The following is a 26,136-nucleotide window of genomic DNA, read 5'->3' as shown; positions in this document are numbered from 1 at the left end:
GCTCCAGGCCGTGCACCTGCTGGTTGCAGGGCGGTTCTATTTGTAACTTCCTGAGGAGCCTCAACACTGATTCCAGGGCGGCTGCACCAGCCCCCGGTCCCACCCACAGTGGAAGAGGATTGAGTGCTTTTGCAGGACGTGGTAAAAGTCTGGTCCACATTTCATTTTGCGTCCTGTCGGCTCCATTCATTGTCCTTAAGTATTTCTGGGGAAGCCGGGTGTTGGGCCCTGTTTCAGTGAGACGTTTCCGAAGCTCACAGGCCTTAGCTGGAGCCTGGAAGGAGGCAGGTGCGGCCGGGGCGCGGGGTCGCCACCTCCTGCATGGCCTCCTGCAGTGCCTGAGCGTCCCGCAGGGGGCGCCCGAGCCCAGGCCCCGCCCAGGGGGCGCGCATGTGCAGTAGGCCTCGTCCGCCTGCACTAACAGGAGCCCGTCTGCGCTGGGGAGGCCTGAGGAGGACGAGGGGCCGCGTCCACTCAGGCAGGAGCCCCAGGCCCCTCCCGCGTCCACTCTGGTAGGAGCTCCCGGGCCCCAGGAGCTCCCAGACCCCTCAGGACATAAGTGGAGGCTTCTGGAAGCTGGGGGCCGCATCCACGGTGACAGGAGCCCCGGCCTCCTCAGAACCCGCGGTGACGCTTCGGGGCGACGTGGTGCGACGCTCACACAACAGGACGCTGACTTCCTCAGGACCCCCGGGGTAGACTTCGGGAAATATGGGGATGCGTCCATGCGGACAGAAGACCCCAGCTTTGTCAGGGCCTGTGGTGAGGCCTAAGAAAAATGTGGGTGCCGCATCCACACTGACAGGAGTCCCGGGCCTCCTCAGGACCCACTGTGAAGGTTTGGGAAGATTTGGGGCCACGTCCATGCTGACAGGATCCCACAGCCTCCTCAGGACCTGCGGTGAGTTTTCAGGGGCACGTGGGGCCATGTCCAGGCTGACAGGAGCCCCCCGCCTCCTGAGGACCTGCTGTGAGGCTTCCGGAGGATGTGAGGCATAGTCCACGGTGACAGGAGACCCGGCGTCCTCAGGACCCGCTGACTATGACTCTGGAACACGTGAGGCCACGTCCACACTCACAGGAGCCCGGCTCTCTCAGGACCCCCTGGAGGACTCTGGAGGCGCCGTTGGGGGCCACGTCCATGTCAGAAGGGACTCCTCAGAACCACAGGGTAAGTGAATGGGTAGAATGAATGGGGTCCCCTCAGGGGAGGGGAGGCAGTTGGTGGTTAGGCTTAGGTTAGATGTTAGGGGTTAGTGACTATGCTTATGGTTACGGATTAGAGGTTAGGGTGAGGGATAAGGGTAAGGGTCAGTGGTTAGGAGTTAGGATGGGGGTTTGGGATAGGGACAGGAGTTAGAGTTAGTGTTAGGGTTTAGAGTTTAGGGATTAGGGCAGGAGGTTAGGAGTTGGGGTTTGGGTTATGGTTAGAGTTAGGATTGGGCTAGGTTTGCAGTTAGGGTTAGGGGTTAGGGTGTGAGTTAGGGTTAGGGGTTAGGGTTAGGGGTTAGGGTTAAAGTTAGGGCTAGTTTTAGGGTTAGGGCGAGGGTTAGGGTTAGGATAGCGGTTAGGGCTAGGCTTAGGGTTAGTGTTTGGTTAGGGGTTAGGATTAGGGTCAGGTCAGGGTCAGGGTACGGTTTTGGAAAAGGGTAAGAGATAGGGTTAGGGAGTGGGTTAGGGGTTAGTTTTAGGGTACGGGTTAGGATACAGTTTGGGGTATGAAATAGGATTAGTATTAGAGGGTTAGGGTTAGGGTACAGGTTAAGGTTAGGAATAGGCTTTGAGTACATTAAGTTAAGGTTAGGGTTAGGGTTAGATTTAAGGTAGGGGTCAGGGTTAAGGGTTTAGAATAGGTTTAGGAGTTAGGGTGAGGGTTGGCAGGAAGGTTCAGTGAATGTGTTTAGGTCTTGGGGTTTGTGTTTGGTTTTCGATTAGTGATAGGTCTTGTTTAAGGTTTAGGTTAACATTAGGCTTAAGTGTAGGGTTAGGGTTATGTCTGTGTATGGTTAGAGTTTGGGTCTTGGCATGTGCCTGCACTGGGACTCCTAGTATATTCGGCAGTTTAGTTTTATGCACTCTATTTAGGTTTTGGGTTCAAAGATAGCCTGACTCCACCAAGTCAGTGGCCTCCTCAGAGAATCAAAATCCAGGCTTCTGCTGGGGTGAGAATAGACATGGCAGGCTTTTCCTGGGCTGAGCTAAGGAGGGGATTTGTGGCTCTAAATACTCTTTATTTGGATTTTCAGTTGCCTTTCTGATTTTATCTCTTGTGTGCACATGTTTCATCAATACTACTAATTATTATTTTAAAGTTTTACTTGAATTCCTGTTTGTAAACACAGTATGATACAGTTTCAGGTTTACCACATAGTGATTCAACCCTTGGATACAACGCCTGGTACTGGTCACAGGTGCCCTCCACTATCCACATCGCCTGGCTCCCCATCCCCCCCACCTTCCTCTGGTATTTATTAGTTTATTCTCTGTGGTTAAGAGTGTGTTTCTTGGTTTGCTTCTCTCATCCCCCCCCCTCCGCCCCTTTGCCAGTTTGTTTGGTTTCTTACAATTCACATGTGAATGCAATTGTATGGTATTTGGTATCTGTCTTTCTCTGACTGACTGAGTTCATTTAGCATAAGTCCTTTCCACTTCTCCCACGTCATTTTCAATGGCTTCATTTCATCCCTTCTGATGACCGAGTGATGTTGCAGTGTGTATATTTACCACATCATCTCTGCCCATTTATCTGTCGATGGACATCTGGGCTGTATCCACATTTGGCTGTTGTTGGTAATGCTGCTACCAACACCGGGCTGCGTGTCCCTCTTCGAATCTACTAAACTACTTTTATATCCTCGGGGTAAATACCTAGCTGTGCAATTTTGGAATCGTAGGGTAGCTCTACTTTTAACTTCTTGAGGACCCTCCACACTGTTTTCCACAGTGGCTGCACCTGTTCGCATGCCCACCAGGAGTTTAAGGGGGCTCCCCCTTCTCCATAGCCTCACCAACACCTGTTGTTTCTTGTGTTGTTAATTTTAGCCATTCTGACAGCTGTCAGGTGACATCTCATTGTGGTTTTGGTTTGCATTTCCCAGATGATGGGTGACGCTGAATGTCTTTCCGTGTGTCTGGCGGCCATCTGGATGTCTTGTCAGAGACAAAGTCCATTCATGTCTTCTGCCCATCTGCAGTTGGATAATTTGTGTTTAGGATGCTGAGATTTATATTTGCTTTATGTATTTTGGATACTAACTATTGGATGTGTTGTTTACAAATATCTCCTCTCATTTTGTATGTTGCCTTTGAGCTTTGGTTGTTTCCTTCATTTTGCAGAAGCTTTTCAATTTGATGAAGTCCCAATAGTATTTTTGCTTTTGTTTCCCTCGCCTCAGAGGCATACCTAGAAAGAAGGTCCAATGGCCAATGTCAAAGACGTTGCTGCCTATCTTTTCTTCTTTTTATGGTTTCAAGTCTCACATTTAGGTCTTTAATCCATTTTGAATTTATTTTTTATATATATGTTGTAAGAAAGTGGTCCAGTTTCATTCTTCTGCATGTGGCTGCCTGGTTTTCCCAACACCATTTCTTCTTATCCTGGAGAAATATTTGCAAATGACGTATCAGATAAAGGGCTAGTTTCCAAGATCTATAAAGAACTGATTAAACTCAACACCAAAGAAACAAACAATCCAATCATGAAATGGGCAAAAGACATGAACAGAAATCTCACAGACGAAGACATAGACATGGCCAACAAGCACATGAGAAAATGCTCCACATTACTTGCCATCAGGGAAATACAAATCAAAACCAAAATGAGATACCACCTCACACCAGTGAGAATGGGGAAAATTAACAAGGCAGGAAACAAGAAATGTTGGAGAGGATGCGGAGAAAAGGGAACCCTCTTGCACTGTTGGTGGGAATGTGAACTGGTGCAGCCACTGGAAAAATGTGTGGAGGTTCCTCAAAGAGTTAAAAATAGATCTGCCCTACGACCCAGCAATTGCACTGTTGGGGATTTACCCCAAAGATTCAGATGCAATGAAACGCCGGGACACCTGCACCCCGATGTTCATAGCAGCAATGTCCACAACAGCCAGACTGTGGAAGGAGCCTCGGTGTCCAACGAAAGATGAATGGATAAAGAAGATGTGGTTTATGTATACAAGGGAATATTACTCAGCCATTAGAAACGACAAATACCCACCATTTGCTTCAACGGGGATGGAACTGGAGGGTATTATGCTGAGTGAAGTAAGTCAATTGGAGAAGGACAAACATTGTATGTTCTCATTCATTTGGGGAATATAAATAATAGTGAAAGGGAATATAAGGGAAGGGAGAAGAAATGTGTGGGAAATATCAGAAAGGGAGACAGAACATAAAGACTCGTAACTCTGGGAAATGAACTAGGGGTGGTGGAAGGGGAGGAGGGTGGGGGGTGGGGGTAAATGGGTGACAGGCACTGAGGGGGGCACTTGACAGGATGAGCACTGGGTTTTATTCTCTATGTTGGTAAATTGAACACCAATAAAAAATAAATGTATTATTTAAAAAAAATAATAAAAAAATAAAGGTTTAAAAAAATGAAATAGGAACGTCCTGCATCCAGCTCTGTCCTGCTTCTCCTATACTGATTTGCTGTCCAGGGTCATTTGTGGGGACGGACGAATGTTACGAGTGCTTTTTCTATTTCTAAAATCGGCCACCATGATTTTGATAGGAATGACATTGGAACTGCGGGTGGCTTCTGGAACTGTGGACATTTTAACAAGATGAAGGCTCCAACCCCACAAGCCCAGGATGTCCTCCCAAAGTCTTGTAATTTTCAGTGTACAAGTCTTGCACTCCCTTGGTTCAGTCTAATTATTTTGTTCTTTTGGATGCTCCTGATAAGGGAGTATGTCCTTAATTTCCTTTCTGAGTGCTCATTGTCGGGACACAGCAAGGCTACTGAGCTCTGTTCATTTTGTGTCCCACAACTTGACTGAATTCACTCATTAGTTCTAACAGTTTTTGGTGGAGTCTCTCGGGTTTCCTGTTTCTAATGCCACATCTTCAGCAAATAGGGACAGTTTGACGCCCCCCATACAGGTGTGGAATCTTTTCTGTTTCCTGTCTGTTGACTACGGTAGGACTTCCTTGGCTTGTTCCTGCTCTTAGGGGAGACGATTTCAAGTTTTCACTCTTGAGGATGATGTCAGCTGCGGGCCTTCCTACACAGCCTTTATTCTGTTGATATACGTTTCCTCAAAACCCACTATGCCAAAAAAAAAAAAAATTAAAAAACCCGCTATGCTTTTTATGTTGTATTTTGTCAAATGCTTTTTCTGCAACTCTTGAGAGGATTGTATGCCTTTGTCCTTTCTCTTGTTTTTGTTTTTAAGATTTTATTTATTTACCCATGAGAGACAGAGAGCGAGAGAGCAAGAGAGAGAGAGACAGAGAGACAGAGGCAGAGACACAGTCAGAGACATAGACAGAGGGAGAAGCAGGCTCCAAGTAGGGAACCCGACATGGGACTCAATCCTAGGAATCCAGGATCACGCCCTAGGCCAAAGGCAGGCGCTAAACCGCTGAGCTCCCCAGGGCTGCTCCATGTCCTTTCTCTCGTTAATGTGATGGATCATGGTGACTGATAGCCAGAGGGGACGCCGGTGGAAGATGGGCAAAATAGATGAAGAATATTAAGAGCGGGATCCCTGGGTGGCCTGGGATCAAATCCCACGTCAGGCTCCCAGTGCATGTAGCCTGTTTCTCCCTCTGCCTGTGTCTCTGCCTCTCTCTCTCCCTGTGTGACTATCATAAATAAATAATTTTTAAAAAAAAAGAACATTAAGAGCTATAAGCATCTGGTTCTCAAATAAATAAGTCACAGATATTGAGAAAGTACAGCCTAGGCAATAGAGTCAGTACTACTGTGACAACTTTGTATGGGGACAGATGGTGATGACACTTCTCATGGGGAGATCTGAGTATGCACAGAATTGTCAAATCACTAAGCCATAGCCCTGAAACTACTGTAACATTGTGTGTTGACTGTACTTCAATAATATCAAAGAAAAGGGGTTTCGGATGGGACTCACGGTGGGTCCATGAAAGGCATTAAAATGGACATTACACATATGAAGGCACCTCTGAAGAGGGGATAAAGATGCTACATGTCTTGATGTTAATTTTCAGAAGATTTACTTGAGATAGGGTGCAGTGGGGAGGGGTAGATGGAGAGGGTGAATCTGGAGCAGACTCCTCACATACCAGTCACCAGGTCTGGGTGAGGACCAAGTGAGGACCACAGTCAGCAGGTACAGGTGAGCCCCATGTGGGACCCAGAGCCACCAGGACCAGATGAGGCTCAGGTGGGGACCAAAAAGACCAGGTCCAGGTTGAGGCCCAGGTGGAGCCCAGAGGCACCAGGTCCAGGTGAGACCCAGGTGGCAACCAGATTCACCAGGTCCAGGTGAATTCCAGGTGGGGACCAGATTCGCCAACTCCAGGTAAGGCCCAGGTTTGGACCAAAGTCACAAGGTCTGGGTGAGGCCCAGGTGGGGACACAATCTCCAGGTCCAGGTGAGGCAAAACTGAGGACCAGAGTCAACAGGTCCAGCGGAGGCACAAGAGGGGACCAGAGTCACCAAGTACAGGTGAGGCCCAGATGAGGATCAGAGTCACCAGGTCCAGGTGAGGCCTAGAAGGAGACCACAGGACCCAGGTCCAGGTGAGCCCCATGTGGGAACCAGAGCCACCAGGTCCATTTGCGGCCCAGGTGGGGACCACAGTCACCAGGTCCAGGTGAAGCCCAGGTGGGGACCAGATTCACCAAGACCAGGTGAGGCACAAGTGGTGACCAGAGTCACCAGGTCTGGGTAAGGAACAGGTAAGGACCAGATTCACCAGGTCCAGGGGAGGCCCCGGTGGGGACCAGAGTCGCCAGGTCCGGGTGAGACCCAGGTGGCAACCACACTCAGCAGGTCCAGGTGAGGCCAAGCTGAGGACCAGTGTCACCAGGGCCAGGTGAGGCCCAGATGGGGACCAGAGTCACCATGTCCAGGTGAGGCCAGAAGGACACCACAGGTACCAGCTCCAGGTGAGGTCCATGTGCAAACCAGAGTCACCCAGTCCAGGTGAGGCCCAGGAGGGGACCAGAGTCACCAGGTCAAGGAGTGGCCCAGAAGGGGACCAGAATCCCCTGGTCCAGGTGAGGCCCAGGTGTCGTACAGATTAACTAGGTCCCAATGACACCCAGGTGAGGACCAGAGTGACCAAGTCAAGGTGGGGCCCAGATGGTGATCAGAGTCACCGGGTTCAGGTGAGGCCAAGAAGGGGACCACAGTCACCATGTCCAGGTGAACCTGATGTGGGAACTAGAGCCACCAGATCCAGGTGAGGCCCAGTGGGGAATAGAGTAAACATGTCCCGATGATGCCCAGGTAGGGACCAGAGTCACCAGGTCCAGATGAGGCCCAGGTGGGGAGCATATTCACTAGGTCCAGGTGAGGCCCAGTTGAGGACCAGAGTCACCAGGTCTGGTTGAGGCCCAGAGGGGTACCAGAATCACCTGGTCCAGGTGACATCCAGAGGGGTTCCAGAGTCATCATGTCCAGGTTAGGCTCAGGTGTGGAACAGAGTAACCAGGTCCCAATGATGCCCAGGTGAGGACCAGAGTCACCAGTTCCAGGTGAGGCCAAGAAGGAGTCCACAGCAATCAGGTCCAGGTGAGGCCCAGATGGGGACCAGATTCACCAGGTCCAGGTGAGGCCCAGGTGGTGACCAGAGTCACCAGGTCCGGGTGAGGACCAGGTAAGGACCAGATTCACCAGGTCCAAGTGAGGCCCATGTTGGGACCTAAGTCACCAGATACGGGTGAGGCCCAGGTGGCAACCACACTCACCAGGTCCAGGTGAGGCCAACCTGCAGGCCAGAGTCACCAGATCCAGGTGAGGCCCTGGTGGGGACCAGAGTCACCAGGGAAATGTGAGGCTAGAAGGACACCACAGTCACCAGGTCCAGGTGTGGTTCATGTGGGAACGAGAGTCACCAGGTCCAGGTGAGGCCCAGGTGGGGACCACAGTCATGAGGTCCAGGTAGTGACAAGATTCACCAAGTCCAGGGGAGACCCAGGTGATGACCAGAGTCACCAGGTCAGGGTGAGGACCAGGTAAGGACCAGATTCAGCAGGTCCAAGTGAAGCCCAGGTGGGGACCAGAGTCACCAGGTAAGGGTGAGGCCCCGAGTGGGAACAGAGGTCCCCGGTCAAAGTGAGGCCCAGGTGTGGAATAGAGGATCCAGGTCCCAATGATGCCTAGGTGAGGACCAGAGTCACTAGGGCCATGCGAGGCCCAGATGGGGATCAGAATCACCAGGTCCTGGTGAGGCATAGAAAGAGACCACAGTCACCAGTATCAGGTGAGCCCCATGTGGGAACCAGAGCCACTATATCCAGCTGAGTCCCAGGTCCATGTGAGGCCCACGTGAGGACCAGATTCATCAGGTTGAGTTGAGGCATAGCTGGGAACAAGAGTCACCAGGTCTGGGTGAGGCCTAGGTGGGGACGAGATTCACCAGGTCCAGGTGAGGCCAAACTGAGGACCTGAGTCACCAGATCCAGGTGAGGTCCATGTTGGAAAGAGAGTCACCAGGTCCAGGAGAGGTCCAGAGTCTCTGGACCAGAGTTATCAGGTCCAGGTGAGGCCCAGGTGAGGACCAGAGTTACCAGGTACACATGAGGCCCAGGTGGGGACCTGAGGCAACAGGTCCGAGTGAGGCCGGCTGGGGACCATGGTCACCAGGTCTACGTGAGGCCCAGGTCTGGAACACAGTAACCAGGTCCAGGTGAGTCCCAGGTGGTGACAACAGTCACCACGTCCAGGTGAGGCCCAGGTGGGGACCAGAATCACCATGTACAGGTGAGGCCCTTGAAAGAATCAGAGTCAACAGTTCGAGGTGAGGCACAGGTGGCAACCAGAGTCAGCAGGTCCAAATCAGGCCAAAGTGGGGTTCATAGTCACCAGGTCACAGTGAGACACAGAGGGGGACCAGAGTCACCTGGTTCAGGAGAGGCCCAGTTGTGGAACACAGTAACCGGGTCCCAATTATGCCCAGTTGAGGACCAGAGTCAACAGGGCCAGGTGAGGCCCAGGTGGGGACCACAATCACCAGATCCAGGTGAGTCTCAGGTGTAGACCAGAATCACCAGGTCCAGGTGAGGCCCAGTGAAGGACCAGAGTTACCAGGTCGAGGTGAGTCGCAGGTGGGGAACAGAATAACCTTGTCCCAGTGATGCTCACCTCGGGACCAGAGTCACCAGGTCCACTTGAGGACCAAGTGGGGACCACAGTCACCAGGTCCAGGTGAGGCCCAGGTGGAGACCATAATTACCAGTTAAAGGTGAGTCTAGAAGGACAACATGGTCACCAGGTCTAGGTGTGATCCATGTGAGAACCAGATCACCAGGTACAGGAGAGGCCCAGGTGGGAACCAGAGTCAGCAGGTCTGGGTGAGGCCCAGGTGGGGACCACAGTCACCAGGTCCAGGTGAAACCAAGCTGAGGACCAGAGTCACCAAATCCAGGTGAGGCCCGGGGGAAGGCGGGGGACTGGAGCCACCAGGTACAGGTGAGGCTAGAAGAACAGCAGAGACACAAGTTCCAGTTGAGGTTCATGTGGGAACCAGAGTCACCAGGTACAGGTGAGGACCAAAGTTAAATGTTCCAGAGTCTCACTTGGGAAACAGAGTAACCCTATCCCGATGATGCCCAGGTGGGTACAAGAGTCACCAGGTCCAGGTGAGGTGCACATGAGGACCAGAGTCACCAGGTCCAGGTGATACCCAGGAGGGGACCAGATTCACCAGGTGCAGGTGAGGCCCAGGTGGAACAGAGTCACCTGGTCTGGGTGAGGCCCAGGTGGGGACAAAAGTCATAAGACCAGTTGAGGCCCAGGTGGGAACACAGTCACCTGGTCCAGGTGAGGCCAAGCTAAGTACCAGAGGAACCAGGTCCAGCTGAGGCCCAGTTGGGGACTGGAGCGACCAAGTATAGGTTAGGTTAGAAGGACACCACAGTCATAAGAACGCAGCTAGTAGAAAGCTGGCTTCTAGGGATGCCTCCTTGTGAGAGCTGAGCTCAGGGCAGGACCCTCCCGCATCCTGACTGCCTGTAGACATAGCTCCTATCATCCTTAAGCGAGGTGCTGGAAGAGGTTGTGTGAAAAGCCTGTGGAAGTGTCAGGCCTGTACTCCCGTGTATCTGAGTCCAATACAGCGATTTCCAACAGCCTTGTTCAATTAGAGTGTAGCTAGGTTCTAACTCCCATAAATGAGTGGCGAGCAGACATCTGCCCCCAAGGCAAACACACTTCTGAGAGTTGAGCTTATAGCCTGTACCTGCCACATCCTGACTGCATGTCTTCGCTCCTAAGAGGCCTAGGGTCGATGCGTGACAGAAGTAGTGTGAGAGGTAAGTGGAAGGTGCAGACCCACAAGACTACTGTCTCTAAGCTCAATCCAGCGATTTCTGAGGAATTCCTCTCATAATTGGTGCTACATACGAACTTCCATACATGAGAAGTAAGTGGAACGCAGTGTCCAAGGGAACTTCCCTCTGAGAGGTGTGTCGGGTAGACTTGGACCCAAGCTCGAGTTTGTAAATCAGCCCTCCTGTGTTTGAATCGGTGTTGGCTCCTTAGTGGTTTCTCGGATTCGCAATCTTGGGCGCAACACCCCCATGTCCCCTCCCCACCTGGGCTGACCCCCCTGTCCCCTCCCACCCAGGCTGACCCTCAGTCACCTCCCCTCCCACAACAGCTGGGCACAGGCCCTCACACATGTCCCATGGGCATGGTGGGCACTCCCACCGTCCCCGGCCTCCCAGGGGAAGGAAGGAGGTTTCAGCAGGACACACTCCCATGGTGACCCCAGGGCTCCCTGCCCAGGATGACAGCTGGTGACAGGTCGGGGTCTGTGTCAGATGCCGGCTCCTCCTCCCTGGGTTTCCCGGTGGAAATGAAGGAGGAGGCCCTGGTCTCCTCCAGGGACATCACGCAGGTAGACCTGGACATCAACAGGACGTTCGGCAGCCACACCATGTTTTGGGACTGCTACGGAGTCGGGTGAGGCTGCTGGGCCAGGGGGGTTCGGGGCCCCGCGGGAGGCCTGGGGGCTTCTGGGTAGGGAACACAGGGCTTCCGAGGCCAGGGGGAGCAACAGCAGTCAACAACACACCGCTGCCTGGTAGGGTGCTGGGGATGACCCCCGTACCCCCACCCCCGGGGTCTCGGGGATGAGGAGGTCACTAGGATGGGGCCTCCAGGGTTTGCCATGTGAGCTGAACCCCAAAGGGGTGAGGGACAGCCCCCTGAGAAGCAGGGGGCTGGGGTGGGGGTCAGTGGGGGGCAGTAAGGGGACCTGGGGGCCAGGTGGCATGGCCGTGGCTGGAGCAGGACACACATCGATCCGATGAAGGTTGGACGGGTCAGGGTGACACCCACACACTTTATTTATATATTTATATATTTATATACTTATATATTTCTAAATTCTATGCATTGTATTTGAGACAATTTGCAATTTGTAAACATACATAGTATGATGACCCCCAGATAATGCCCCCGGTCCAGCCAGGGCCCTGCACTGACCACACAGGGCCCCAGGGGCAGGTGTCACAGCAAACCCCAGACTGGGGTCGCCTTTGTCTGTAGACGTCTCCATGTGCATCTTAGAGAAAGGTGATGCCCTGTGTCCGCAGGCCCCCCATGCCATCCCCCTCATTCCCCACACCCACACCATCCCCCTACATCATCATCCCCCATGGCATCGCCTCCATACCATCCCCCTACACCATCCCCCTCACACCCCCACACAATCCCACCCACACTATACCCCTACACCATCCCCCCTACACCATCCCCCACACTCCACCACCATCATACCTCTGCCCCCACACCATCCGCCCCACCCCCCCACTCCCACACCATCGGCCCCCAGCAAGGACACGGTGCAGCTGCCCCCTGTGGGACATGCTCAGCGTCCCCGGGGTTCTCTGGACAGCCTGCTCCCATCAGAAGCCCTGGTGTCCCATAGAGTACCCAGGGGTTGCAGGGATGAGGGAAGGCAGGGAGCCCATGACAGGGTGGGTGCAGGTGGGTGGAGCAGAGGACACACTGTGCCCTGCCTCCTCCCACTGTCCCTCCTGGAGGGCGGCACACCCTGCACAGGGCACCAGCCCCTAACCCAGAGGGACCTGGGCTGGCCTGGCCGTGGGCTCTGTGGGGGCTGGGGGGATTTGAGCCCCCCCCAGGCCCAACGCAAAGACTAATGGGATCCAGCCCCCCATGGCCCTGGCCAGGCCTGGATTCCAGCCCTGGGCTGAGCCAGCCCTCTCACAGCTGGATGTGGCCTCCTGGGCCCTGGGCGTGCCCCACAGATCCAGGTCGCTGACCTAGGGCAGCCCTGCGGATCCCGGGACACCCCAGGGAGGGGAGAGCAGGGGAGGCTGGTGGGCCCCACCAACACCCACAGCAGGAGGCAGGCTCCTCCAGGTGCTGGGGCCCCAGGGGGCCCGAGATCGGGGTCCAGCTGCCCTGCGGGGACCCAGCGCTGGAGCCCATGAGCTGCAGGTCCAGGTCAGCTCTGCGTCCTCAGAACCGTCTCTCAGGCTGAAACCTCAGGACACACGCCCCCACACGGAGTCCACACATGCTCCCAGGTGGAGACTCCAGCCCCCGCCCCCCCACCCCATGTGATTCTTGCCCTCCCCTAAAGGACAGAAAGGTCTCCCTCCCCAGGGGAAGGCGCGCCCCCTCAGCTCTGAGCCCGTTTGCTGTAGAAAGTCAATAAAGTGTTGTGATGCGAAAATGCACAGCCAGCCCATTTCTGTGTCTCCCAGAACTCTGTGCATGGGGCGTGGAGAAACCCCCAGAGAGGAGGAGGGGGCACCGCCCAGGCCCCAACCAGCCCCTGCAGGGGCGCCGCCAGGCACACACAGCTGACATCCCCACGTGCCTTCCAGGGGCGGCCACATGCCAGGGTCAGGACCCCGCAGACTTTACTGGGACTAACCCTGTGCCCCGCGGGCCAGGAGGTGCTGGGACAGAGTGACAGCCAGGGAGCCTCAGGTCACCAGGGTCTGTGCAAAGCGACCTGGGAGGTCTGTGCTCCCTCTGTTCAGGGGGCCGGGGCTGGCCCGGTTCCGGGGCACTTCCTCCCCTCCCCGCATCCACATGCCTGTGTGCTTGGGGCACAGAGGGCCTGCTGGGCGGTCAGCGTGACCCTGGAAGGGAGGTCAGGACAGCAGGCCCTTGTGTTGTGCCCAAGATTGCGAATCCGAGAAACCACCGAGGAGCCGACACCAATGCAAACACACGAGGGTTGATTTACAAACTCGAGCTTGGGTCCAAGTGCACCCGACACAGCGGAGCAGGGACTTGGACCCCAACACTAAGTGCCTGCGGATTTAGTTGGTATCCTCCTCCCGTATGATGTTTTCAAAAGATCGTGAGAGGCAAGAGGCAAGCTGCTGGCCTGACAAGTGCGTGTCTCTGGGTAGAGTACCGTGCTATTCATGGATCCTGCTCTCCTAGAATGGTGATAGGTTGTAACTCCAATGAGAACGAAGCTCGTTGAAAACAGGCTTAAAGGCACCCTTACGCGTGAGCGCTGAGCTCATGGCAGGACCCTCCCGCATCCTGACTGTAGGCGCAGCCTCCAAAATCTCTATGTTAGATGCTGGCAGATGTGATGTGAAAAGCATGTGTAATGGCTGGCCCTATCCTCAGGATTATCCGACTTCAAAACAGCGATTTGCTAGTGACATTCAATGAGCATGGAACTGCTCCAAACACATGAAGGTTAAGGACCATCTTGCTAAAAGATGAAAGGGTCAACCAGGAAATTAAGGAAGAATTAAAAAGATTCATGGAAACTAATGAGAATGAAGATACAACCATTCAAAATCTTTGGGATGCAGCAAAAGCAGTCATAAGGGGGAAATACATCGCAATACAAGCATCCATCCAAAAACTGTAAAGAACTCAAATACAAAAGCTAACCTTCCACCTAAAGGAGCTAGAGAAAAAACAGCAAATAGATCCTACACCCAGCAGAAGAAGAGAGTTAATAAAGATTCGAGCAGAACTCAATGAAATCAAGACCAGAAGAACTGTGGAACAGATCAACAAAACCAGGAGTTGGTTCTTTGAAAAAATTAAAACATAGATAAACCATTAGCCAGCCTTATTAAACAGAAGACAGAGAAGACTCAAATTAATAAAATCATGAATGAGAAAGGAGAGATCACTACCAACACCAAGGAAATACAAACGATTTTAAAAACATTATGAACAGCTATACGCCAATATATTAGGCAATCTAGAAGAAATGGACACATTCCTGGAAAGCCACAAACTACCAAAACTGGAGCAGGAAGAAATAGAAAACCTGAACAGGCCAATAACCGGACACCTGCACCCTGATGTTTCTAGCAGCAATGGCCACAATAGCCAATCTGTGGAAGGAGCCTTGGTGTCCATCGAAAGATGAATGGATAAAGAAGATGTGGTTTATGTATACAATGGGATATTACTCAGCCATTAGAAAAGACAAATACCCACCATTTGCTTCAACGTGGATGGAACTGGAGGGTACTACGCTGAGTGAAATGAGTCAGTCGGAGAAGGAGAAACATTATATGTTCTCATTCATTTGGGGAATATAAATAATAGTGAAAGGGAATAGAAGGGAAGGGAGAAGAAATGAGTAGGAAATATCAGAAACGGAGACAGAACATGAAGACACCTAACTCTGGGAAAAGAACTAGGGGTGGTGGAAGGGGAAGAGGGCAGGGGGTGGGGGTGAATGGGTGACGGGCACTGACGGGGGCACTTGACGGGATGAGCACTGGGTGTTATTCTGTATGTTGGCAAATTGAACACCAATAAAAAAATAATTTATATTAAAATAATAAATAAATAAATAAATAAATAATAAATAAATAATAAGGGTGCAGGTGTCCTGCGTTTCATTGCATCTGTATCTTTGGGGTAAATCCCCAACAGTGCAATTGCTGGGTCGTAGGGCAGGTCTATTTTTAACTCTTTGAGGAACCTCTGCACAGTTTTCCAGAGTGGCTGCAGCATTTCACATTAACAAAATATTTAAAAAGAAAAAAAATTGATATAATCTCAAAAGAGAAAAACAAGAATCAGAAATGTAGAAGATAAAAAAATCTAATTTATCTGATAAGAGGATTGCCACCCAACTTTCTTTTGAGGACAATTTATATGGTAAGTAGTTCTCCACCCCCTCATTTTCAGTCTTAAGTTGTCTTTCAGTCTAAAATGAGTCTCTTGTAGAAAGCATATAGATGGGTCTTGCTTTGTTATCCTGTCTGTTACCTTGTGCCTATTGACTGGAGCATTCAGCCCTTTCAGGTTCAGAGTAACTATTGAAAGAAATTAATTTAGTGCTATTGTATTTCCTGAACATCTAATTTTATCTAATATTATGTTTATCTAATATTTCTTCCTCTGTATGTTAGGAATATCTTGTCTCTTTCAGGATTTTCTTTTTTTCTCTGAAATTTGTAAGCTTTACTATTATATGTCAGAGTGTTGCTCTATTTTTATTGATTTTGGGAGGGGTCCTCTCTACCTCTTGAATATGAATGCCTACTTGCTTCCCCAGACTAGGGAAGTTCTCAGCTATGATTTGCTGAAGTATACCTCTGGCCCTCTGTCTCTCTCTCTCTCTGCACTCTCATAAATTCCAATAATTCAGATTTTTTTCATACCATCAATTATCTCTCAGAGCCTCTCCTCATGGGTTATTGTTTTTCTCTCTTTTCCTCAGTTTACTTCCTTTCCATCAACTTGTCTTCTATGTCACTTATTCTCTCTTCTTCTCATTTACCCTGTTAGAGCATTCATTTTAGACTGCATCTCAGAGTATATTTAATCTCAGTATGATTAGATCTCATTTCTGGGTGAAAAGATTCTCTACAGTCTTTTATGATTTTTTCTTTTTTGTATGTTTTTTATTGGAGTTCATTTTGCCAACATATAGTATAACACCCAGTGCTCTTCTCGTTAAGTGTTTTATAATTTTTTTTTCTTTTTTAAAAGATTTTATTTTATTATTTATTCATGAGAGAAACAGAGAGAGAGAGAGGCAGAGACACAGGCAGAGGGAGAAGCAGGCTCCACGCAGGGAGCCTGACTTGGGACTTGATCCTGGGACTCCAGGATCATGCCCTGGGCTGAAGGCAGGCGCCAAACCACTGAGCTACCCAGGGATCCCCCTATGATTTTTTTTCAAGCCCAACCTGTAACTAAAATTGTTATGAACTCCTTCTCCGACATTTTACTCAACTCCATATCCATTAGGTCTGATTCTTTCTTTTGTTGTCTAGTCATTTTGTCTAATGAAGAAGGACTGTATGAGTGAACAGAATAAAAAATATCAACCACACCCTAAGCAAAATGCACACTATATAAATCTGAAGAGGTAAGGAACAGGAAAATAAAAAAGACAAAGACAAAGATAAAACAAAAAAGAAGAAGAAGAAGAAGAAGAAGAAGAAGAAGAAGAAGAAGAAGAAGAAGAAGAAGAAGAAGAAGAGAAGAAAGAAGAAGAAAGAAGAAGAAGAAGAAGAAGAAAAGAAGAAGAAAGAAGAAGAAGAAGAAGAAGAAGAAGAAGAAGAAGAAGAAGAAGAAGAAGAAGAAGAAGAAGAAGAAGAAGAAGAAGAAGAAGAAGAAGAAGAAGAAGAAACTGCACAGGGCAGGATATAATCTCACAGAATGGACAAAACAGGGTGATCCAGTTGGTCCTGAATATATTTTGGTCTCTGTGTTAGAAGATACTAAAATTCAAAATTATAAAGGAAGCAAAAAACTGTATATATACAAAAATAAAATTGAATACAGTGAAAGGGAGGGGGGCACTTGGCGGGATGAGCCCTGGGGGTTATGCTGTATGTTGGCAAATTGAACTCCAATAAAAAATTTTTTTTAAATGAATACAGTGAAAGGAAGCCAAAAACGAAGAATATATCCATAACATGTAGTTGTAAAATATGAAAGTTTTTTAAAAAAAAAACTTAAAAACAAAAAGTTGATAAGAAACTAGTTGAAAAGGGAAAAGAAAGTGGAATATTTTTAACTGAAAGGTAAACAAATTATAAGAAAAAAACTCAAGTTCTATATACTATTTCCCCCTAGCCCTGGAGTTTTACAGTCCTTTTTGGTCAGTAAACTTGCTTTGCATCTATTCTTCCAGCTGGTTCTCTGGGGGAGGGGCCTGCTGCACTGATTCTCAGGTGTGTGTGCCTGGGTAGAGTTGCACCACTACTTGCCAGGGGGCCGGGCTCAGTGTTTTTTTGTTTGTGTGTGTGTGTGTGTGTGTGTGTATGGCTTTTGTCCCCTGAAGGCTTTCTGTGCCTCTTTAGAGGGTGAAAATAAAAATAGCTGCACCCGATCTAGACTCAGAACTACAAGATTGGAGTGTGTGCCAGACTCTGCAGATTCCTGTTGGCCACCCACCAAGATCCTACCTGAAAGAAGGCAGAGGAACACTGATTTGTGCAATTTGCAGGGCTCTGGTAAGGAGAGCTTTTGCCCCCTTGTGCAAACACCCACTCAGCCCCTCCTTGAGGAAGCAGAGGGTCATCTCCTTTCTGTCCATTGCAGGGCCCTGGCACTAAGAGCATTCATCCGATGAAGTGTGTACAACTCCAACACTCCTGGAAAAGGCAGAGTGTTGATGCACTGCAGTCCTTTGGAGGGACCCAACACTGAGAGTGGTCACTCAATCCCCTACATAACAGTTTGTGATTTATGGAAAAACATGCTGAGAGCCCCCTCCCAGCTAGCTAACCTAAACTCATTTCCTGCTCCAGTGTTTGGGAACTATGCTGGATCAGGCACCCCTGTTCTTTCTGTGGCTCCTGGGATATTGAGACCCCATTGTCCCACCTGCAATTCTGCCCCACTTCACCACTGCACACCTTTCAGGCAGGGAAATCTCTCACAGGAGATTTCTATAGGTCCTGATTTTGAGCTCCAGGGCTGCATCACTTTTCTGTGGCAGCTTACAAAGGCTCTCTCTCCCCTTTCTCTTCTCAGTCCTACCTTACAAAAAGTGGGCACTTCTCTATTTGTAGAGTTCCAGCCATTCTTTCCTTACATCTCAAGTTGAATTCATATGTGTTCAAGATAGCTTGATAGTCATCTAGCTAAATTGAGGGAACTAGCTGAAATGAGGACCCCTACTCTTCCACCATCTTGGCTCTTCCTCATGTTAACTGGAATTTAAATAAAAACTTGGGAAAGAAGAAGCCTAGGAGCACCTGGATGGTTCAGTTGGTTAAGCATCTGACTCTTATTCTAAGCTTAGCTCTTGATCTCAGTGTTAGGAGTTCAAGCCCCATGGTGGTCTCCATTGCTGGGCATGGAGCCTACTTTAAGAAAAAAGACGCCCAAAAGTAACTGATGTTAATCAGCATCAATTTAGCAGTATCTATTACTATTTTTAGATACTCATGTCCTTTTTTTAAAGATTTGTATTTATTTATTCATTCATGAGAGACACAGGGAGAAAGAGAGAGAGAGAGAGGCAGAGACACAGGCAGAGGGAGAAGCAGGCTCCATGCAGGGAGCCTGACATGGGACTCAATCCCACCAGGATCAGGCCCTGGGCTGAAGGCGGCGCTAAACCGCTGAGCCACGCGGGCTGCCCTAGATACTCATGTCCTTGACCTAAATAATTTCACTTCTCAGTACCCACAGAAATATTTATACATGCACAAAAAATATGTCTAAAGGTGGTCATTTATTCTGCATTTTTTAAATACTAAAGAAATTGAAATGCCCTTAACATTCACCAATAGATGGGAATCTAAAAATATAATACTCTATCTATGGAATAAAACACAACTTTTGCAAGAGGATTTTCTAGGGCACTGTTAAATGAATAATTTATTATGTAAAAATCATATAAGTGATATATGTATGCAAATGCATAGAAAACAGCCTGTTGACATACACACCTTGTACTGCATTATATAGTGTCTCACAAAAATTCATGTCTTTCTGGAACTCTAAAATGTGAACTTATATGGAAACAGAGTCTTCACAGATATAATCAGCTAAGTAAAAATGAGGTCACAGTGGATTAGGGTGGGCCCTCAATGCAATGATTGGTATACAAAGGTCATATGAAGACATACAGGAAAAAGGCCATGTGAAGATGGAGACATGGTGTGACATTAGATACCAGTCAATGAATGACAAGGCCTACTGGCAACCACCAGAAATTAGGAGAGAAGCATGGAACCTCCCTCAGAGGTGCCGGAAGGAACCAACTTTGCCAATACTTTACTTTGAACTTCTAGCTTTCTGAACTGTAAGAGAGAAAAAATCCTGTGGTTTTAAGCCACTCATTTTGTGATAACTTGTTATGGTAGTTCTAGGAAGCTAATTATATACCTGTTTAACAATGGTTTGCTCTAAGGAAGAGATTCTATGTATTTCTATATGCTTGAACATTTTACATTGAGAGTTTATTATTGCATTGCTAACTTTTTGCCAATAAAAATAAATTATCCACATTTTATGTTGGAAGTTTTGACTCTGCCATTTATCAAGTATGAAATCTTGAGCAAGTCATTAAACATCTGAATGTTTCAATTTCTTCTTTTGTAAAATGGGGATAGTAATGTCTACCCTCCTCACCTTCCTGGTTGGTACTGGAGTCCTGCCTGGGCCCTTTTTCTCTTGCTGTCCACATACATTCTTTCTTCAAAATGGCTCTAGTGACTATGAACACCTTTCCATTCACAGTACCATCTCTGTCTCTAATTCATGTCACCAGCCCCCAACAGCCAAAAGCACCATATGTTCCTTTCCTCTTTGAACCCCTTCAACACTTCTTCATTACCTATTAAATTAGATCCAAACTTCTTACTTAAGACCTTCTCCATTCTGAGCGCTACCTACCCACCAGCCTTATCAGTCTCCACTGTTTCCTTGGTAGAGGGAAGCCAGGTTTGTGGGTAATCTTTGAATCTTGAACCTTGCCTTTTTAAGCTATGCCATTGAGTATGCTTACTCGTGTGAACAGATTATCCTCCATCCTATCTCTCTTTCCATCCACAATAGAAATATTTTACTGTCCTTTGAATTTCTGTAGCATTTTCTGTCTTTAAATTCTGTAGACCTTAAGTTTTTTGATGTATTTAATCACACTCCCCCCTCATTAAACTGCAAACTCCTTCTGAGAAAAAGACCTTTATTCACTCTGGTGCCTAGCACACCATCTTATGGAGAGCAGGTGATCAATACATATTTGTCAAATAAATGAATAACAATTAAAAAACACTTGACTTTCATAGAACTGATATGGGTTCTAAAATTGTTTTAAATCATAAACAAATGTAATATCCTGCCAGTACATACCAGGACAGTCACGCTAGCTGTAAAATACAGAAATACATCCCTACCACTGCCCCTTGCCACCTGAGAGCCTCCCACTACCACTTTTGGCCTGGTTTCTCCTCCTCCAGGGGCGTGTGGACTCTTGCACTCCCCTAACTAAAGAACTGATGCCTTCCACAGCAGGCAGCATTCAGGCCCCTGCTCCAGCCATATGACTGGGGTCCACAGGTGGAAGTCTCCATTCTGGCCAATCAAGACCCATGCAAAGTCACTGTCGAATATTTGATAATTACCCCTGATTATATGTAAAGTTTACACAATTTGAAAATGATATTTCTTCTCACTGCAAAATCTCAAAAGAGTCAGCAAATCCAGGGATAGAAAGGAAAATGAAACTTTGTCAGTCTCTGAAGGTCTAGGGTACATCCATTAGGACTCAATCTTCATGTAAACCAGAAGGTAAGCAGTTTCCCGCCTAGAAAGAAAAAAAAATGCATCAGCATAACAGAGATGAATCATTTATAGTCAATGGATCCATTTATTAATTCATGATGGCACAAGCATCAGAAAAGTTTCTGGTTGTTGGATCAAGTCTTCATCTATCCAATACCTCAGAGGGGGAAAATGGATAACTTGAAAAAATAGCCACTAATCTCCTACTAGGTGACATCTCTGTCAGGGGTTGACAAACCAACAGCCCACTAGCCAAACATCACCATGTTTCTGTGAATGAATTTAGCTGTAACACAGCCACACCCATTCACTGAGGTATTGTCTGTGGCTGCTTCTTGCTACAGGTTAGAGTTGAGGACTTGCAACAGAGACTTTATGGCCCATACAGCCTTATTTACTCTCTGGCCATTTACAGAAAAAGTTTGCCAAACACTGATCTAAATAAAGGGAGAATTGATCACAGATAACCAGAAAGTGACAGAGAATGGGCATCTAAGGAAGATGTTCAGAAGAAAGAAAAGATAAAAACCAGAAGACTATAAAAGGATTTCAAAAACAAATTTCATCTACATCATTATTTTTCACATAATCAGGCCTACTCCTGCTCCTGAAATCATTTCAAATATCACCTCTGGTATACAATGTCACTGCTAACCCAGAAACTCAACTTAAAAAAAAACTTACAAAGTCTCCCTGTTTTAACCTCATCCAGGAGGAGAGAGGTAAGATGGCGGAGGAATAGGGGACCCTAATTTTGCCTGGTCCCTGGAATTCATCTAGATAGCTATCAAATCACTATGAACATCTGCAAATTCAACTGGAGATCTAAGAAAAGAATTGCTGCAAATGTACAAATACAAAAATGACCACTCTTTGCAAGGTAGGAGGTGTAGAGAAGTGAATCTGAGGTGATATATCAGAAGATAAATCCTGTAAGACAATACTGGAGAGTGATAATAGCAGCAGAGTGCAAAATTGGAACCTTTAGAAGTCTGCTCTGGTGAGGGACGTCCCTGCCTGCAAGGTGCTCAGGTGGCGAAGGAGGGCAGAATCCTAGGTGGAACAGTGTGTCTCAGGATCCCCAGGGCCACAAAAAGAATGGGGGTGGCTGAGCGCAAAAGAGTTCCCAAGCATTGGATCAGGGAACCCAGCTGCCAACAGTGAGCCCAAGGAGTGGGTTTTCTGTTTGGTGTTGCCATAAATCATGAAGTGTTGCACGGTTGGGTGACTACTCTCCAAGGAGGGGCCCAGCAAGAGGCAGAACAGCAGCAAGACCACCCTCCATGACATGGGAGAGGCAGTGCGGGTGCATGCCACCGCAAGAGTTTGTAAAGTTGGAGACTCAAAACAAGGTCTCATGCCTGAGATAAAAATGTTCCATCACAGGCTGGGTGAGCTTGGAGTGTGGAAGGAAACCAGGGAGACAAGAGTGATTAACTGTTTTTCCCTGAGGGCACACTGAGGAGTGGGGGACATGAGCTTTCAGCTCCAAGGCTGGAGATTTGGGCACCAGCATTTTTATTTTCATCCCTCAAATTGGTGCTCAAAGCCTTCAGGGAACAAAAGCCACAGAGAGCAATTGAGAGCTGATTATACTGAGCATGGTTCCCTTGGCAAAGGGAGCGCAATACTGCCCAAGCAAAGATACATGAGAATCAATGCAACAGGCTCTAGAATATTGGTAAGAACATCTGGATAATACCAAGTTTACTGATCATAGAGAACTGCAGAATTCCAGCACTAAGCATGTTTCTTTCTCATGATTTAGTTTTTCATTTAAATTTTTTTCCATTCCAACTGATTTCTTATTTTAGCAACTCCTTTTTTAATTTATGTTTTATATATCTATTTTTAATTTTTGGCTTCCTTTCACTGTATTCAATTTTATTTTTGTATACACATAAGTTTTTCTTTCTTTACAATTCTGGGATTTAGTTTTTCTAATAGATCAAAATACATGCAGGATCTAATTTATTGCTCTGTTTTGTTCACCTTCTGTGTGATTTTATTCCTTTTTTTCTTCTTTTCTGTAGCTTCTTAGTTGATCTCTTCTTAGCTGTTTAGTGTATATATTTCTGGATTGTTGCCATTTTTATCCTTTGTGCTGTCTTTCATCTATTCTTCTCCGGACACAATGACAAAAGAAGGACTCAACCAAAAAAAAAAAAGAGAGAGAGAGAGAGAGAGAACAAGAGCTAGGGACTTATTCAGTATGGATATAAGTAAGATGTCAGAACTAGAATTCAAGACAATGACTACAAAAATACTAGCAGGACTTGAAAAAAGCATAGAAGACAATGGAGAACCCCTTTCTGGAGAAACAAAAAAACTAAATATTAATCAGGTTGAAATAAAAAAGATATAACTGAGATGTGATTTTTTTAAAATGGAGGCTCTAACTGCTAGGATAAAGGAGGCAGAAGAGAAAGTCACTGATACAGAACAAAATGATGGAAAATTTAATAAATGAGAAAAAGAGAGAGAAATAACTACTGGATCATGAAGGAGAGAATTCAAGAGATAAGTAACACCACAAAGTGAAATAATATGAGAATATTTGGCATGCCAGAGAAAGAAGAAAGAGGGAGGGCAGACAGTTTATTTGAGCAAAATTATAGCTGAGAACTTCTCTAATCTAGAGAAGGAAACAAGTATTCTGCAGGAGACACAGAGAACCAAAATCAATAAAAACAGATCAACACCTCGAAATACAATACTGAAGCTTGAATATTTCAAAGACAAACGGAAACTCTTGAAAGCAGCTCAGGACAAAACGTCCTTAATCTACAAGGATAGAAACATAAGGCTGACAGCAGACTTATCCACAGAGACCTGGCAAGCCAGAAAGGACTGGCATGATAAATTCAACTTGTTAAATGGGAAAAATATGCAGCTGAGAATACTTTATCCAGCAAGGCTGTCATTCAGAATACAAGGAGAGATAAAGATTTTGCAGGACAAACGTATGCTAAAAGAATTTGGATCACTAAACCAGTCTTGCAAGAAATATTAAAGGGGATCCTTTCAGAAAGAGAGAGCCTAAAAGTAACACAGATAAGAAAGGAACAGAAACAATCTACAGAAGCAGCAATTTTACAGGTAATACAATGGCACTAAATTGTGGAAGGAGCCTTGGTGTCCATTGAAAGATGAATGGATAAAGAGATGTGGTCTATGTATACAATGGAATATTACTCAGCCATTAGAAATGACAAATACCCACCATTTGCTTCGACATGGATGGAACTGGAGGGTTATACTAAGTGAAATATGTCAATCGGAGAAAGACAAACATATGGTCTCATTCATTTGGGGGAATATAAAAAATAGCTAAAGGGAATAAAGGGGAAAGGAGAGAAAATGAATGGGAAATATTAGAGAGGGAGACCGAATATGAGAGACTCCTAACTCTGGGAAACGAACAAGGGGTGGTGGAAAGGGAGGTGGGCGGGGGGTGGGGGTGAGTGGGTGATGGGCACTGAGCGGGATACTTGATGGGATGAGCACTGGGTGTTATGCTATATGTTGGCAAATTGAACTCCAATAAAATGAAATTTAAAAAACCATGGCACGAAATTTATGTCTTTCAGTAATTAATCTAAATAGAAGTGGACTAAATGCTCCACCAAAAGACATAGGATATCAGATTGGGTTAAAAAAATAAAACAAGCAAGATCCATTCATATGCTGTGTGTAAGAGACACATTTTAGATCCAAAGGCACCTCCGGGAGTAGGTGGCAAGATGGCGGAAAAGTAGGATTCCCCAAGTCACCTGTCCCCACCAAATTACCTAGACAACTTTCAAATCATTCTGAAAACCTATGAATTCGACCTGAGATCTAAAGAGAGAACAGCTGGAATGCTACAGTGAGAAGAGTTTGCCCTTCTATCAAGTACAACTTGTTTTTGGCCACTCTGCACTGAGCAAAATGACTACAAAGAAAAATTCACCTCAAAAGAAAGAATCAGAAACAGTCCTTTCTCCAACAGAGTTACAAAATTTGGATTACAATTCAATGTCAGAAAGCCAATTCAGAAGAACTATTATAAAGCGACTGGTGGCTCTAGAAAAAAGCATAAGGATTCAAGAGACTACAAGATTGCAGAATTTAGATCTAATCAGGCAGAAATTAAAAATCAATTAAATGAGATGCAATCCAGGGATCCCTGGGTGGCGCAGCGGTATAGCACCTGCCTTTGGCTCAGGGCGCGATCCTGGAGACCCGGGATCGAATCCCACGTCGGGCTCCCAGTGCATGGAGCCTGCTTCTCCCTCTGCCTATGTCTCTGCCTCTCTCTCTCTTTCTCTCTCTGTATGACAATAGTAAATAAATAAATAAAAATTTTAAATGACATGCAATCCAAACTAGAAGTCCTAATGACGAGGGTTAACGAGGTAGAACAACGAGTGAGTGACACAGAGGACAAGTTGATGTCAAGGAGGGAAACTGAGGAAAAAAGAAAAACAATGAAAAGATAGCCTCAGAAGGAAAAATCTACTTTTAATTGAGGTTCCGCTGGCACAAAAACAGACACATAGATCAATGGAACAGAATAGAGAACCCAGAAGTGGACCCTCAACTTTATGGTCAACTAATATTCGATAAAGGAGGAAAGACTATCCACTGGAAGAAAGACAGTCTCTTCAATAAATGGTACTGGGAAAATTGGACATCCACATGCAGAAGAATGAAATGAGACCACTCTCTTTCACCATACACAAAGATAAACTCAAAATGGATGAAAGATCTAAATGTGAGACAAGATTCCATCAAAATCCTAGAGGAGAACATAGGCAACACCCTTTTTGAACTCAGCCACAGTAACTTCTTGCAAGATTCATCCACGAATGCAAAAGAAACAAAAGCAAAAATGAACTATTGGGAATTCATCAAGATAAGAAGCTTTTGTACAGCAATGGGTACAGTCAACAAAACTAAAAGACAACCTACAGAATGGGAGAAGATATTTGCAAATGACGTATCAGATAAAGGGCTAGTTTCCAAGATCTATAAAGAACTGATTAAACTCAACACCAAAGAAACAAACAATCCAATCATGAAATGGGCAAAAGACATGAAGAGAAATCTCACAGAGGAAGACATCAACATGGCCAACATGCACATAGAAAATGCTCTGCATCACTTGCCATCAGGGAAATACAAATCTAAACCACAATGAGATACCACCTCACACCAGTGAGAATGGGGAAAATTAACAATGCAGGAAACCACAAATGTTGGAGAGGATGTG

General features: G+C 47.0%; 1 protein-coding gene across 8 annotated transcripts in view; it reads right to left on the bottom strand.

Moving 5' to 3' along the window:
* Positions 1–20,266: 20,266 nt before the first annotated feature.
* Positions 20,267–26,136, bottom strand: part of USP18 (ubiquitin specific peptidase 18) — a 75,681-nt gene continuing 69,811 nt past the window's right edge. For all 8 annotated transcript variants that reach the window (XM_049102497.1, XM_035706945.2, XM_035706950.2 and 5 more), the window contains one exon: positions 20,267–20,904. In XM_049102497.1, coding sequence (XP_048958454.1) covers positions 20,873–20,904 — 32 coding nt within the window. In that variant the 3' untranslated portion in view covers positions 20,267–20,872. The remainder of the gene's footprint in view (positions 20,905–26,136) is intronic.

This window comes from Canis lupus, chromosome 27 (genome assembly GCF_003254725.2).
Source record: "Canis lupus dingo isolate Sandy chromosome 27, ASM325472v2, whole genome shotgun sequence".
Taxonomy (NCBI): Eukaryota; Metazoa; Chordata; class Mammalia; order Carnivora; family Canidae; genus Canis; species Canis lupus.
This window is presented reverse-complemented; position numbering and strand designations above follow the sequence as displayed.